The sequence below is a fragment of the Xiphophorus maculatus genome, chromosome 22 (assembly GCF_002775205.1).
Source record: "Xiphophorus maculatus strain JP 163 A chromosome 22, X_maculatus-5.0-male, whole genome shotgun sequence".
NCBI lineage: Eukaryota > Metazoa > Chordata > Actinopteri > Cyprinodontiformes > Poeciliidae > Xiphophorus > Xiphophorus maculatus.
In genome coordinates this window covers 3,954,442-3,970,553 of record NC_036464.1, presented here as the reverse complement: position 1 = coordinate 3,970,553, position 16,112 = coordinate 3,954,442, and the positions used below count along the sequence as shown (strand labels likewise).

Genomic DNA, 16,112 nt, shown 5'->3' with positions numbered 1-16,112 from the left:
ATACTGCCTGGGATTTCTGGGATCACTGCGCCTGCCAGGGTAAATGGTGCCATTTGGTAATGGATCACAGATGATGCAGTGTGTTCAGTGTGGGTGTGTAGATTCACAGTTGCCTACAAGTGAGTGTGTGCACTTTATGTATGTGCATCATTTTTCTTAGAAGAACAAATATTGTCCCCTGCAGAAAATACTCGATTTTCTACATCTGGTTTCAAAATTATTCTAAGTGCTCTGCATATCTTAGAGAGGTGTAAGCACATATATTTCTATTAATTAAGATCTTGTCTGACTCTAGTGTTAGTATTTTTTGTTTCTGTCAATTTGTCAGAGGTCATTTACAAGAAAAATCTTCTTGAACATCATAAATAACTGGTGATAATATTCAGTCAGTTTTTTTCTGAGACAAGGAGAGATGGTGGAAGTAAAAGAATTTGGACAAACATCTATGGAGTGATGACATGTGAGCACAAAGGCTCAAAATATATAAAATAGTTATTCAAAGAAAAATGCATTTCTAAAAACCACTATTTTAAATTGGTTTTGTGGCTTCTTACAAGTATTTGCAACACAGAACAAGATGAAGTGGGTACTTTATTTTACCTAAAGACAGTGATTGTTGGATGCATGTATAGAATTTGTGTGGTTACAGAGGTCTGCATCAAATCTGCATGCTGAATTCATTTGGGACCATTGTGTTAAATTGTGATGGTCTTGTTGTTGCTCATATGGTCCACATATGCAAATATTGGCTGGGAACAAAGTGTTGGCTAGACAGCAGCTAGCTGTGGCTGAGTCAGCAGCCACACCAAGGAGGTGACAGGGTGTTGGTTGTGCTGCTTTTCCCCATGTATAGTACCCCAACAACAACAACATATTGCTGCAGTGTTTGAGCCGAGTGAACACCAGCTTGTGAATCTGTATTTGGACTTCTGACTACTTCAAAAACTTGACGTGATACAAACTTATGGAGTGTGAGTGGTATGGCAGAAGGTGTCCTGGGTTTTGACGGCTGCATCAACGTCTGCACCAGAGGATTACTGTAGTAATCTGGACGAAAATACAGTTTGATCATGAGCAGAAAATGAGGTGCGAAGTTCTCCACCACTATGTTTTAAATATGAAAACTGCTTCCAAAGAGAGCTTTACCCCATCAGAGTAACAATGCCTGCAGGAACAAGAGCAGAAATGACAAAATTTACCTAAATGCTTCCTGAATTTAGCATCAATTAATATTTGTTGATGATGTGTTAATTAATGATTATCTGAGCTCACCAGTGTTGTTAAATCCCTGTCTAGTTCTCTTGGACCAAATACTCCTTGTCAATGAACTAAGCAAAACCCACGTCTCCATCTTATTCACCACGTTTGAACTGCAGACGTTCGACTTTTAGCAGTGCACTTGGATGTCTTGTGCTGGTTTGATTTATTTTCTAAAACAAATGTCATTTAGCTGTACATAACCATTTAAATAGTCTCTTTTTTCAATAAATTGGGCCAGTTTGGATTTATATGAAAAAGCTCTTGTTGAAGTAATTAGATGTTGTGACTAACACTCCACCACTTTCCAACCAAACAGACAATATAATATGCTTAGTATCCTTCAGGAATATGAATTTAAAATAGGAGAAACTAGATTTAAATAAGGGGCAACTTTTATTTATACTGCCATTTTGTTCATCATAGCGAGGAACTCAGTTATATAAAAGGCTCATCCCCATCCTCCCATAAATGGTGAAAGTATAATAAAGCTCTTTGAAGTGCCACTCTTATATTATCTATGGCTCCATCTGGCTGCCTTTTAAAAAAGTTTCTGGAGGTTTTCCTGGCAGTAACAACTTCTGATTAGGTGCCTTGTAAGACTGTAATTAATCCATCTATTCTATATTGTTTTCAGTTAAAGTCGATGACCTTTCTATTTAATTGAATTAACAGTTCTGATCATTTACTGTAAAATTCAATGCTCACATTTAAAAAGAAAAGAAAAAACATTTTCTAATAAATTTTACCATTAGAAAAGACAAATGTTGCTCCCAAGAACAAAACCTGTGAAATAGGGCATTTTCTGAAGTTCTGAATAAGAATTTGTGCATGGAATGACTGAATACGTAAAGAAACAAAACAAACTTGTTTTAACCTGACATTTTTTGTTCATTTTGAACTGTCCAGTGCACTGCTTCAAAAGAGTTTTAGTGTTGGAGCCCTCATGCTCCCTGTTCTGCTTTTCCAGAGAATAATATCTCCCCAGTATCTCAAAAATGAAGGTATTAAATGACCTCCAGTCTCAGCATCAATCTGTATAGGAGAGTAACAAGCATCATAGGTCTTAACTTTCCAGTTTTTGATGTTCATTTTAGTTTAATTGATCAGTTATATTTGAGTTGGCTCTAATAAATAGTTTAAAACAGTGATTGCCAGTGACACATACCCTGCTGGATGCTGTTCTTTCTTTATTTACCAGAACATTCTTTACCTCCACAGGAAAACGTCTCCCTGGCCGACATTCTTTCTTTGCGGGACAGCTGCCTCAGTGAGGAGGAGGTATGGGCCGTGTGTGCAGAGTGTGTTTTGGCCCTGCAGAGCATCAGACCCTCCCACCTCTTCTACACCCTATGTATAACACCAGACACTCTGGCCTTCAACGCTCATGGGAATGTTTGCTTCATGGAGCAGCTAAGCGGTGAGTCAACAGAACACATAATGTTTTAGATTGTTTTTTGTTTTTTTTTTTTGTCAAATTTCTGTATGTTGCATGCAATGCTCTTTGCACTTACTTGAAAGATACTTTCTTTGGACAATTTAAGTTTGGAGGATAAATCCTACACACAGACTAGATATAGCTTCCAGTTGTAGTACAGCCAATATGTGGGCTGCAAAATCCTACGTGCCTGTTAGAGCATAACACTTATACAAGAAGTAAGCTTTATTCCAATATTACATAACAGACTTGATCAGAAATGCAGCAGTAGAAACTCAAAATCTAGGTTTATCCAGGTTAAAATCTAGTTTTTGATTGAAGAACAGTCTCAAAATTAGTTTGCCAATTTCACAACATATACAAAGTTTTTTAAATGAACTTACGGATCACTTCCTATATTATTCCAGTATATGTTTCAGCTTATTTTATTTTTCCTCTCACATTACTTACATCAGCACATTACACATGTTACACTCTGCTGCATCTACTTGTTCCATGCCTTGCTTCCAGACATCAGAAATTGATAAGCATTGATTCAGTGAACGTAGGTTGCCTTGGGAATTGTTGTTGTGGCAACCGTTTCAATAAAGCCAGCAGTCATGCTGCGATGCTTAGTCATCTATTCATACTAACACACTGTTTAGCAAAGATAGCACCTGTTAAAGTAATACATCACACATTTTGGATGCAATACATGCACACAGCAGAGATCATTTGAATATCTGGTGCTCTAAATTATTTAGTGTTGACCCATTTGAACATTTGATTTTTCTGTCAGATGTTAAAGAGGAGAAAGTCATAATAACATGACTTCTGCTGCATTGTTTCACTTTGTGTCCATCTAGTTGAAATATCACAAAGCAAATGTTGCCATTCTGTAACTTTTTTCTTTTTAAAGTTGTTCTAGGGTGCAGTCTATGCTAGTTATATATACAGTATATATGTATATATATATATTTTTTTTTCTTTTTTTACATTGGACAGGTAAAAGAGTGTAAAAGAAAAAAACAAGGATAAGGTAGCAGAGAATGCAGCCGAAAGTAACTGATGAGTGAATTTGCTACGTTTGTTCAAGTTTGTAACACCAAACTTGAGCATAATTGTACTACACAATCATTCAATTTATTAAGGTAAGAGTCATATGATATTGCAGCCAGTGAGGAGGAGGAAATGAAGAGAAAAGTTATCTAAGAGTAACTTGAATGTTCAAAAAGCCAGTACCCAATTAATGGACATAAAAGCTTCCTGTGGGAGGGCAAGTAATTCCCATCAGTGGTGACTGAACCCTTGTGCCCACAACTGTAACCCAAACACTAAAATCTTAGTAGGTTTCATGTAGCTGATGAACGTTGCATTTCTGCTCCTGTTCTGACCAGCATCTTTAATTTCATGTGTTAGGGTGTCAGCACTCCCATTCCTTACAAAAACCAAGTCACAGAAGCAGCCTATAACACATTAGTTATTCACACAGTGAATGTGCAAGTCTCACTTTTTTTAATATTACTGTACATGTTTTCCTCGTAGCAGTTTAGCTACACTACAGTAATGTCTCTTAATCTCTTAGGACTCCGTCTGTCAGACCTCTCAAACTCTAAAAGTTTGTTGAGTATATTTTTTTCCCAGAAGTCATATTGAAAGTTTAAAAAAAATACACACACAGGAAAAGAAAAGAAAGCATATTTTAATCTGATCAATTTTATGCTCACAAACAACACCAAATAGTTTCTTAACAGTTATTCAGTTGACTCCCTAGTACTTGAATGTCCTGCCATAACTGTATCTGCAACTGTGATGTATCCATTTCCATCTGCTCTTGGTTTTTTTTCCTTTAAACCCAAAACTCCGATCACAATCATTATCATAATCAATAGCTGGTTATTCTCTTCAATAGAGAGCCTGTTTTGGTTCATAGGAGAATATCAGTTCTCTTCACCAAAGTTCAAAATTTTTTCTACATTTTTGATATTTGTAGCAAAGTGCTGACTACATCCTTTTTCTGTACGTGATCACAGATCTATTCAGCATATTCCCCTTGAAGGATTTTTTTTGTTTTCCAAGAAAACAATCTGGTATGTGATTACATTGAGGAGTTTGCAGATGTTGCATATGGCTACATTTGGAAACAGATTAGGATTTTTGCAGTATGGACCCAAGAAAACACAAAAATTTTCACTTTAAATTTACCAATATTCTATGAACACCCAAGCAACTCTGACCTTGGAGGCTCCAGATTTCCATTCGCTCACCAGTGGCCACTAAGACATATCAGTACGATTCATTTCAGCTGATTAATTACTGCAGTAACACCAGGGAGGTGGCGGGATGAGTATGTGGGTGCTGCGGCGATGTTCAGATCATGCAAATTGAGTCAGAGCAACAAAATGTCCTCGTAGTTATCATGCAGGGATGATAACAGATAACTGTTAACTTTCCCCACGAGACTTGACATTGCAAGCTGTTCCATTTTGGATGAAACTCCTACTGGCGGAGTGCCGTGGGAGATCTGATCGGGAAAGTGTGTTGAATCTGGTGGATTGCTCAGCTCATCCTACCTGTTGTGCTAAAATGCCAGAGGCTCACATGACTCACACACCATCAGCCTGATATAAACTGCTTCACGCTTAATGACTATTTTTATTTCTCTTCTTTGATGATTATTTCAGCACGTTACAATTTTTTCCTAGCTACAATGGTTTTACACGTGTCTTCCACTACTTCTTACGCAGTCATGTTCTTTGAAGTGAAAAGCAAAGAAGAGAGAATGAATGAGAAGGAGTAGAGGATGGTAAAGACTTGAAAGGAAAGGAAGAAACATGAGATTGCTGGGAATGTGGTAGAAAAGATGATCTTAAGTGGTGACAAAAAGAAGAGAAAGAACCAAAGGAGGAAACTGTAAAGAGGGGAAAAACTGGAGAAAGAAAAGATGAAATGTTTTTATGAAAGAAGCTAAAATTAAAGAGGGGATTTCTGGGGAATAAAATATTAAAGTAAAATAAAAGATGTGAAGGAAGAATTTCTGCTCTTCATAGCCCAGAGCCGAACTCAAAGGGCGAACTGTCATGACCCACTTTACTCCCTGTCATTCTTTCAGATCCTCCCTCGTTTTTTCCACAGCTCTCATGTCCTTCTCCAGTTGAAATGAGGCACAGAATGCTCATCACATTGCTGCTATGCACCTGTATGTTGTTATTGTAGCAGGTCTGAGCACTGACCCACTTCAGGAGGAGGACAGCGAGGAGGATGCACCCGATTCCTGCTCACCCCCTTTCAAATTCTGATCCTGGAGATTATCCTGAGATTATCCATCACACATGAATTATGCAAATTGAGAGAATCAGCCCCCTTTTCATTGGACTGCAGTGGTTGAATAAGCACCATGCATAAGTCTAAAACTTCTGTATTGTTGCCATCAATAGTTATGAGAAGGGAAGAGGCCAGAATTTACTTCCCTATCAGTTGCTTTGCATTCAAAAATGTCAATTCTCCCCTAGATGTGATGTTGCTGTGTATAGGTCAGACATGCTTGATAGAGACGTTTCTGGATGTTTTTGACCTGCAGATGATCCAGATTGCTCATTTGTCCCTCCGGAGTTTGACAACACGGGCAGCACATTTGAGGTAAGAGAGATGTGTCGTCACAGCACATCATTCACACATAACTCACAATCAGGTGCATGTTTTGTAAAATTTTTAACAAAAAGGAAATAGCTTCTTTATATATTTTTTCTTCCTAAAGCTTTCAGCCATTCATTTTACTAAGGTTTACTTCTTGCACTTCATCAAAGCTAACCTTAACCTAGTTTCTTTGCAGCCTAATTGCCTGGAATGTTTCATATTACCCGGTCTGTTTCTTCTGTATCATTCCACTGCGGGATTCAATACAGCTTTTTTTTATGTAATCAGCTCCTTTGACGCCTAGAGGGTCATTCCTCTTCTGCAAGAGCATTGCTCCTGAGGGATCACAAAGCTGCTGCAAATCCTCCGCAGTCTGTCAATCTGTTCAATTTGAGTTATGCAGCAGGAATACTTATTGTTGTTCGCAAACACAATTTCCAGGTTCAGTTATTGGAAGTGCACAACAACAGCACCGACCAGCACGGGATTATACGTAGATTAGATCAATACAACATGAATCTCTGATTGTTACAGTTTGAAAGCTAGGAGAAGTCACTCCAGATGTTGAACTGAAACAGGTCATAAATTAATTTTGCCAGGTCTGGCATCCTGTTCAGCTATTTTAATAAAGCCTGCGCTATGTACATTAACAAGCATAAAAATAATCAATGCGGTTTCTTTCAAACTAATATACAGTTAATGGTAAACGTTTTAGAGATTGTCTTACTTTATTTCGTAACAAAATACTGTCAAACATCCTGAAATTACATTTTTTCATCCTTGGGAAAATAGCTGCTGCATTTGAAATGTTCTTTTGTTCCATACAATCTGCAACTCTTCTGGTTTCAAAAGAGAAAAAACTGAGTTTGCGTTCAAACATACACTCCCAAGGTCAACACTTTGTGGAGCTGCTTTTGCAACAGTTGTAGCTGCAAGGCTCCTTAGTTCTGTCTCTAAGTTTGGCTCACAAAACTTCTGGGATTTTACCTCTTTGCTCAAGGAAATTTTACTCCTGTTCCTTCAAATTGTTACAGTTTCTCGTAGGCGAGTGTTTGAAATTTTTTATGATCCACCCAGCTTTGTTTTGTGTTTGAGAACTTTGATACTTTTCTATTTTCATGGTAGTAAAATAAAATACAAGCAACAAAAGAAAATCAATGTGAACTGAACTTGGAAATCATTTTGAGATGAAAATGAGATGAGAAAAGTTGTTTCAACTCATCTTATTAATCTGTTTTAATAATCAGGGCATAAAATGCTTGTGCCAGCGGTTTGTACAGATAAATTATTAAATATGTTCAGATAGTTGTCAGATAGTTGTACTTCCTTCCTCAATTACAAATAAAGTCTCAAACACAGATGTTACAGGCTGTTAAGCTTGAAGGACTTACCTTCATATCAGGGGTTTGTGAAAATAGCTTTTATCTATTTTATCTGCTGGGAGTCGTGCTGAGTCATGCTTCACATGATAAACTTCACTTTGATGAGAAATGCCCCGCCGCTTTGATGGTGTGCGATCCCATGCTGTTTTAAACATTTGCAAAAATGTCATGACCATTGTTTTTCACAACAAACTAACAGTTACAATGTCAGCATAAACAGGAGGTGTTTGTCTTAAATCTACTGATGGCGTTTTAACCTCAGACACGTCTTCTTTTATTAAAGGGAATGATACATGACATATGTGGCCCAAACCTGTAAGAGGATTCTGCAATATTCAAATGTTTGTGCTTCTCTGACTCTGGCTGCAGGGCCACATTTTCTCTCTGGGCTCCACACTTTCTGCTGCACTGAAATTTGTCATTGAGCCAGAGCTTGAGGCTGAACTGGGAGAAGAACTTCAGAGTTTGCTGCAGCAGATGCAGGAGGAGAAGCCTGAGGACAGACCTGAGCTGGAGGTGCAAAAACAGTAACAGAGACGGGTTGAGAGAACAGATGCCTCACTCTAGCATCAATGTCCGAATTACATACAAGAAAATGAAAAGTCAAAAGTGTTGTTGTTAATTTCAGTGAAAATTGCATTTTTGATTGATGAGTTTCTACTGATCCAAGATGAAAACCTTCCTTATAGTCAGTCTTACTGAATCACTCTAGTCTTTAAAACAACCAGGAGGTTTTTCATTACTGTGAGTATTGTTCTTTTATTGCTTGGACTTAAAAATAAGGTAATTGCGTGCTCCTTAGCAGCACCAAGTGGAAATATAATGTAAGTGCAAATCTGTTTGAGGCTTAAAACCTATGAGATGTACATTTTTACACCCTGGTTCTGTTTCAGCAAATCAAGAATGCAAAATTAAGCACATTTGAATCACAAAATATTGCTTAGACTACACATTATAATAAAAAGGTAATTAACTATTATTATTACTTGCCATAAGCTGAATGGGCTCTATGTTGGTATGTTTTATCAAATTTCAAATAGAGACTATTAATTTTATTTCAAAAAACACAGAAGAAATTAGTTTTTCTGAATGTTGCAGATTTTATGATACAATTCTCCCACAGGATATTCTGTTGCTGGCTGAAGAGCAGCTGTCTCAAACATCTTCTGCTACCGTGTGCCGGAAGTTATCTTCGATTGGACGAAGAGTGCTCTCCATTGAATCAGTTTCAAATATTCAAGGTTCTTATATTTATTATTCCAGGGTTTTTTGCTGCCCAAAGTGATTTTCTGACCTCTGATTTGTGTCTTTGTGCATTCACAGATGAACAGGAGGAATCTTTGGAGGAAAGATGGCAGCATTCCAAAGCCAAATGTCTTTTGAAAAGACTAAACTCAGAGGATAAGACCAAAGATCTTTCTGACACCTTTGGGACAAACAGTGTGTCCAGACAGCAGGTAGCAGTTTTTGGTAATAGTTAGAACGATTTTAAAGGAAACTTTGTCTTTCCTATAATGCACAGCCTTGTTCATCTGACCACTAAGTTTAGATTATTACCAATATGAATATTTAATGGGCATTGTGTACTTCTATAGAGGCATCAATAAGGCAGAAATCAGTTTTTCACAAGTTCATGTGATTCTTGGAGGCTTGTGACATTTAAATTATAAATTGGTAGCACTCCAAGTTGGCTATTGTGTGTTTGCCTTGATACCACAAACTTCCTTGATTTCCAGCTGCAACATATTGTGTACAAACTAAGTTAATCACATCTGCATTGCCTTTGTGCACAACTAACACTGTAGCATAAAGGGGTACTTTTCTCTCCAGGAAAACCAGGCTGAAACTGATTTCTTTAAAAATGATAAAACATTCAGTAGCATAAGCATTGCGACTTTGCAATGTGCAAGCAAGAGATTTTCCCTTTTATTGTGAACTTATTACTTTGCCATTGTTGTTAGTTCACTCATAAAACTAGCTTCTCTAATGGATATGTGTGACATTGCTCACCAATTCTCTTAGTAGTGTTGCTTGGAAACTACTATTTATTTCATCTGCTCAGAAAAGCTGAAATTAATGATAATGCTCTCTTTCTGCAGATGTGTGGGGCCTGGGATTCCTCTCTATGGGCCGAGGATATGGAAAGCGGTGAGGCAGACGGCATGAATCTGACAGATGAGATGGATTGTCGTTCTTACAACAGCTCCCCAGTGAAGAGGAGATCCCAGCAGAAGTTCAGAGGAGCAAGGGGAGCCCTTAATCGCTCCTGCTCGGTGCCAGACTCCAACAATCCCCCGTGTGTCTCCACTCCACCTCACGGAGATATCAGTATTCCTGTTTCTGACCTCACAGAAATAGGAGCTGATGAACATCTAGACTCAAAGTCTATGTGGAGTAACAGACTGGAGAGACTAAACCGGGGGAAGTCCTGTGAGTCCTACCCTCACTGTAGAACTCAGGATCAGGAAAAGGCATCACAAGGAACCAATCATGTAGACTCTTGCATAGAAGAAGTAAATATTCAAGACTGTGTCCAACCCATGTCAAGGGGATGTATCCAGGACTTGGTCGCCTCCTGTGCCTCCTGTCGAGAACTGGAGATGGCACAGAACTCTTTAGAGAATGAGAGCGCGACAAAACCCAACATTTCCCTTTCTTATAACTACATGACCAAAAGCATGCTGTGCCTAAACGAAGAATCTCAGGATGAGGTTAGTCATTTTAACAATAAGTTTTCACTTTTCTGAACTTGATGTTGCTTCACTGAATCTATTCACATGTATTTTAGACACTTATTTAGTCTCCTGAAAAAAAGGCTGTTTGAACAAAAAAACTCATCATTATGATGCGTACAAGTTAATTGTATTGCAAAAATATTTTTACATTTTTTCATACTAAAACCAGAAACTTCATTGTATTTTGTTAGGGGTTTTTTGTGATAGACACAACAGAAAGTGGTGCGTAGTGTGAAGTCAAAAAAAAAAAAATTGAATCTAAAAAGCATATCGCAATTAGATATTTTATCAGCTTTCATTATAGTGACAAATTTTTTCCCATTCTTCATTGAACAGTTAGTCATGGATAAATGTCCAATGATGAACAGATAGACTTTGGATAGACTTGTTCAGGTTTTGCTACAGATTCTCTGTTCCAGCTACTTCATCCTCACAGCATGATCCTTTACCACCAGGGTTTAACCATTAATAATGAGCATTTAGTCAGATTTAGGTGTTAGTTTTCCATGGAGCATTCTGCATGTCACCTAGCCAATTCTTCTTTTAGCTTCTTTTATATTTTATGCCTGACACGTCAATAATGGCAATCTCAAAAAACAGGTACACACTGTTTCGTATTGAGTTCAATACGAAACAGTGTGTACCTGTTTTTTAGGTATAGGTATATACTGTATATATTTTAGGATAGTTCACTATCCCCACCAAAGACATGTAAGATACACTGAGGTTTGAACTTCAGATAAAATTTTTCTGCAGCTTTTCCATTCAAAACCTCTTACATGACACAAATGCTAATCCTTCCGTTAATCAGGCCTGCCAAGCGAACAGGTTGAACTCTTTAGTTACTAAGTCGTGGCTTTTTGTTTGTTCTCGTTTCCTGTCCAGTGGATCTCTCTCAGGGAGCTGCTGACTCATTGTGGACGAAGGCTTACGGTTAATGAGCTGTGGGCTTTGTGTTACACCTGCTTGTCTTCACTGCAAACTTACACTGACTTTCCAGGTGATTATTTTCCTGTTTGTGTTCAATTTCCAGCTCTTTCAATGACAGGAATTATGCTCCAATTCCATTCTGATACCTGTATCTGCTGATATGTTATGGAGAATTTAATTTATCACAAACCCATCCAGGGACAAGTGCTGCGAATTAGCTTGTGCTATTAGCACTTTGATGCAAACATGGGGCCGCTGTTCTGTTCAGTTTGTCTATCGGCTTGTGTCTGTCCCTTTCAAATAAACTTAAATTACATAAACATTTTCAGAACACTTCTAGTTTAACGTTGAGCACCATTACAGTCATTATGTTGTGCAAACTAATATTCATAAACCACACAAGCATAGTAAACTGTACCAGAGGTTGGTGTGATTTGGGTACCAACCTTTGGTTGTATTTATAGTTGCAAGATTGATAGACTTAAACGTATTTTATTGTTGTTGCAAAAAGACATGGCAGTGAAATTGCCAATGAAATGTTGCTTCGCCACCGGACCACACAGAGAACAAATAAATAAAAAACACAGAAAAATAACAAGTGTGCCTATACATAAATTTACAGTAATAATATATTGCTAAATACACAGAACTTGGCATTTAATTCTGTCTCTAATAGGAATGGTAGTCAAAAGTTCATTTACAAAAGGAGAATGATTGGCTCTTGTTCTCTCTTTGTCATTAGCTTATTTATGCCTGGACACAATGTATGTGAACTGCAAGGGAGAAGTGATTTTTCTCAAACCTAAAACCATCGGTAGGTGAAATATTGTCAACTACTCTATGCTTCTTATTTTTTTGACTTGTAAATGTCTGGAGTTTGTTCAGATGAATTGTTGACTTCATGTGTCTTCTTCACAGAATCCCATGATGGTTTTTTTCTTGCACCTGAGTATCAGGAACACGGTATTGTAACTGAGAAGGTCTGTCTGTCAGAGCTAGTTTTACCTTCTTCTACTATTAACTGGCTATTAGCTGCAGCTAAAGTTTTTTATTCTATATTTATGTGTGTTCTCAGGTCTGTGTGTATGGGGTTGCTGCTATCCTCTGGGCGTCAGCCAAGTTCAGCTTATCACCAAATCAGAAGCTGGCGATGCCTCGTAAAATGAAGAGACTCCTCCTGGAGATGGCTAAGAGGACTCCCATGGAGAGACCAACCATCGTCATGGCAAAAAAGGTTTTACTTGGAATAATGATTGTCTTGGAGCCAAGCAAATGTTCTTTGAGGTTGTCTGCTGCCTGAAAAGTAAAATAATATTTGCTTGGATAATATATATGATGTGAAAGAGGTCCATTTCAGGTTGCCAGCCTTCAAAATAAGAAATGCAAAAGAACATATGTCATATAAGGCAGGTGTGTAATAATCTCTGATAAATGAGTAAATGACTGAAATTAAATAGCTGTTCTTCCTACGTTGCTCACATCCAGTCTTAAATTAAAAACAAAAGTAAAAGTGGAACTGTGACGAGAAAGTAATTTTATTTTGTGTTGGGTTCAAATCCATCTTAGTTATATGGACTGCAGTGGAGCATATATTTTTAATCCTCTATTGTTTTTTGTTTTTTTCAGAGCTGCATCTGTAATCTTTCTCGTCAGGGGATTAGCGCTGAGACTGTTTGGGGAAACCTCATCAGCAGAGTTCACCCGGTAAGCTTTTCTGCAACGTTGTAGTTTTATGTGTTAATTTCCTGGGATTATTTGAACCTCTGAGTTAGAGTTATCTGTTTTGTATCATTAAGTGACAGCGTCGTTCTTTATTGTCATGAACGGTGATGTCTTTTTTTCCAGCCAGCTTCAGAAGGCCACAATACTGAAGATTTGAGTGAAAGTAATAATCAGAGCTCAACTGATGAACCCCGACCAAACAGTGGTATGACGGTGCTATGACCCTCATGCAATATACAGAACTTTGTATTAAAATGCAACAAACCTTTACAGTGTCTTGCAAAGCTATTTCTACCACTGGATTTTTTTTCCACATCATTTTAGAATGACACAAATTTCAACATTCTTATTTTGTGTCATGAATTTGTATTTGGCCTCCTTTATTCTGATACCCCTAAATAAAATCTGGTGTAGCCAGTGCCTCCAGAAGTCTGTTTTTTGTAAATTGACAGTCCATGTGTGTACTTAATTCTCAGCACAGATTCAGCTATTAGGAGAAGGCCTCAGAGGTTTGCTAGAGAATCTTAATGAACAAACAGCATCACAAAGTCCAAGGAACATAGCAGAGAGGTTAGGGAGAAAGTTTAAATAAAGTTTGTTTAAAAAAACAATTTCCCAATCTTTGTACATCTTAGAGCTCTGTTCAATCCATCATTTGAACTTAGAAAGAATGTGACACACATGTAAATGTCAAAGAGATAATCATGTACCTCAACATGCAGCCAAGTAGATAACATGTAGAGGAGAATCCTGAAACAAAAAACACATTGACTCAGCAAAAAGACAGCCTCAAAAGACCTAAATCCAATTGAGAAACTGTGTTGATGTTAGCAGTTGTTTTCCATCTTGTCTTACTGAGTTTAAACTTGTTTGCAAAGGAGAATGGGCATAAAATTTGTCTTCTATTATGCAAAGCTGGAATAGATATACCACAAGAGACTGTAGCTATCATTGCAGAACAAAGTGATTCTACACGACATTCACTCAGGGAGCTAAATTCAAAAGCGTACCACACAGTTTGTATTTGTGGAAAAATTATTTTTGTGTGTTTATGTGCTAGTTTGTGTCAGTCCATCACATGAAATCCAAATAAAATGCAATGAATTTGTCCTACGTTAATGAAATGTAAAAATATTTGGGGATAAATAAAAGGTTTTACAAGGCACTGTATTGCAATAAGTAAGTTCTTGTTAGCAAAGTGAGCACAGCTAGAAATTTGTGAGTTCCAGTTCTGGCTGTGCAGACATTCCTCTGTGTAGTTTGTAGTTTCTTTTTGCCTGAGTGTTATCGCTAGAAACAAGATCATGACCATCACCATGGCAGCAGATCACCCAAAACATTTTAAAAGTGTTATTTGTACATAAGCAGTGTGCATTGCATGAGACAATATCACTGATATTGTATCTGGGATTGTTGTGACCACGTGTAGGCTTTGTGCCCATGGCCACTGAGAGCCGACTGGCTCCTGTGCCTGGCCCTGTTCCCCACAGCTATCCTGTCAGCATGGAACTCCGGCTCCCAGAAGCCTTCACTTCCACTGCCACACACTTCACTCCAATCATCCTGACCAGTGAAGGGGAAACAGAGGAGGAGGAGAACCAGCATCTGGGAACTGTCACTGTAGGGTGCGACATCAAAAATACATTGTGTGAATGTAAAGATAATCTACTTAAATTTGGTGCAAACTTAACTTTATAGCAATCTTTGTTGACAAGAAAGAAGACTAACAACATCACAACACGTTTAGAACTTAACTGGATTGTTTCTTTAACAGGACAGCAGACAGACTGACAAAGAACAGTGTTCATGCTGCAGAAAGCTGCCCAGATGTCCCTCCTTCTAAAGCCAATCTACATTCAGAAGAGCTGACTGAGTTTCACACAGTCATGAGCACTTCTTCCAAAACGTCCAGCACAATACCTGAGGACTCTCCTTCAGCTCTCTCTGATGTTTCCCTCCTTGAAGTCTCCCTTCCCAGTCTCTCTTCCCCCTTATCCACTAACCTCAACAGCTGTGGCATTTTCAACAATTACCTCTTTTGGCAGGATCCCATGACAGGACATCTGTCCTTGGTGCCCGTCAAGGTCAGGGCTCCTGAGTCTCTACACGGGTTGGACATAAACCCGTCTTTTGTCCCTCAGTCTTTGCTAGGCCTGATAACAGGTCAGGAGACCAACGGGGGCCTGTTTTTTGATTCTGTGAGTGTTACTGTGAGGCCTGGGACTCAGGATCTATTTTATTTAAGTGGTAGCTCCACAACGTCAGACGGCCCTCAGGATCGTGCTTCACATCAAACGTACTGTGGAAAAACAGAAACCAAAACAGAAGGTGAGGAGAGCTCTGCCTCCAGAGATCATCCAGCCCTGCAGGATGTGATTGACCTGCTCAAAGGACACTTTTCAATTAAGGGGCATTTAGACAATGGCCGTCAAGACATCATGATGGGTAAGTGCAACACAGTCCTTCTACATGGGGAGAAAATTGACTCAATATATTTGTGTATTATTGCTTCGTTAATAACTCATGAGATTAGAATGATTGAATTTTTTGCACTGGCTAACTTCATCAATTTGAGTGTCTCGCTGCATTTCCATTGACTATATAACTGTACAATTTAACATTTCAAAAATACATTTGCTTGATGGAAACACTCCAATTTTGAAAAAAAACTCGTTTGTTGATATAAAGTTTTGGTGCTAGAATGAGGTTGTTGTTTGTTTGTTTTTTACCTTATCGAAGTTAGTTTATCTTACAAAACTGAAATGGAAGCACTTTTTCCGCATCACACAAGTCACATGATCAGCAACCGGATGTTGCCACAGGTGCAATCCACAAACAAGAGGAACGACAGGAAGTAGTTAGAGGATGTTTTTTAGTAACTTTTCTCGAGATAAATTTATTCAAGTGTGATATTCTATTAAATATTCTTATTTAATAGAAAACCCACAATTGCAAAATGTTTTTTTTTACATTAGTGGAATACTTGCACACACTGGTAATGGAAACTCGTTTACAGTAGTTCATATGGTCCCT

The 16,112-nt window shown here is 38.1% G+C and overlaps 1 protein-coding gene across 2 annotated transcripts in view; it reads left to right on the top strand.

Annotated features, from left to right (window-relative positions):
* kndc1 (kinase non-catalytic C-lobe domain containing 1) overlaps positions 1-16,112 on the top strand; it is a 41,364-nt gene that overhangs the window by 2,274 nt on the left and 22,978 nt on the right. The window contains exons 2-15 of one of the 2 annotated variants that reach the window (XM_005795170.2): positions 2,479-2,677; positions 6,255-6,313; positions 8,062-8,208; positions 8,816-8,933; positions 9,016-9,149; positions 9,792-10,403; positions 11,313-11,427; positions 12,100-12,171; positions 12,276-12,337; positions 12,433-12,591; positions 12,984-13,061; positions 13,203-13,284; positions 14,509-14,704; positions 14,854-15,524. In XM_005795170.2, the coding sequence (XP_005795227.2) occupies positions 2,479-2,677; positions 6,255-6,313; positions 8,062-8,208; positions 8,816-8,933; positions 9,016-9,149; positions 9,792-10,403; positions 11,313-11,427; positions 12,100-12,171; positions 12,276-12,337; positions 12,433-12,591; positions 12,984-13,061; positions 13,203-13,284; positions 14,509-14,704; positions 14,854-15,524 (2,704 nt within the window). Of the gene's footprint in view, positions 1-2,478; positions 2,678-6,254; positions 6,314-8,061; positions 8,209-8,815; positions 8,934-9,015; positions 9,153-9,791; positions 10,404-11,312; positions 11,428-12,099; positions 12,172-12,275; positions 12,338-12,432; positions 12,592-12,983; positions 13,062-13,202; positions 13,285-14,508; positions 14,705-14,853; positions 15,525-16,112 lie in introns of both variants that reach the window. The other variant, XM_023327648.1, reaches the window with a different exon arrangement.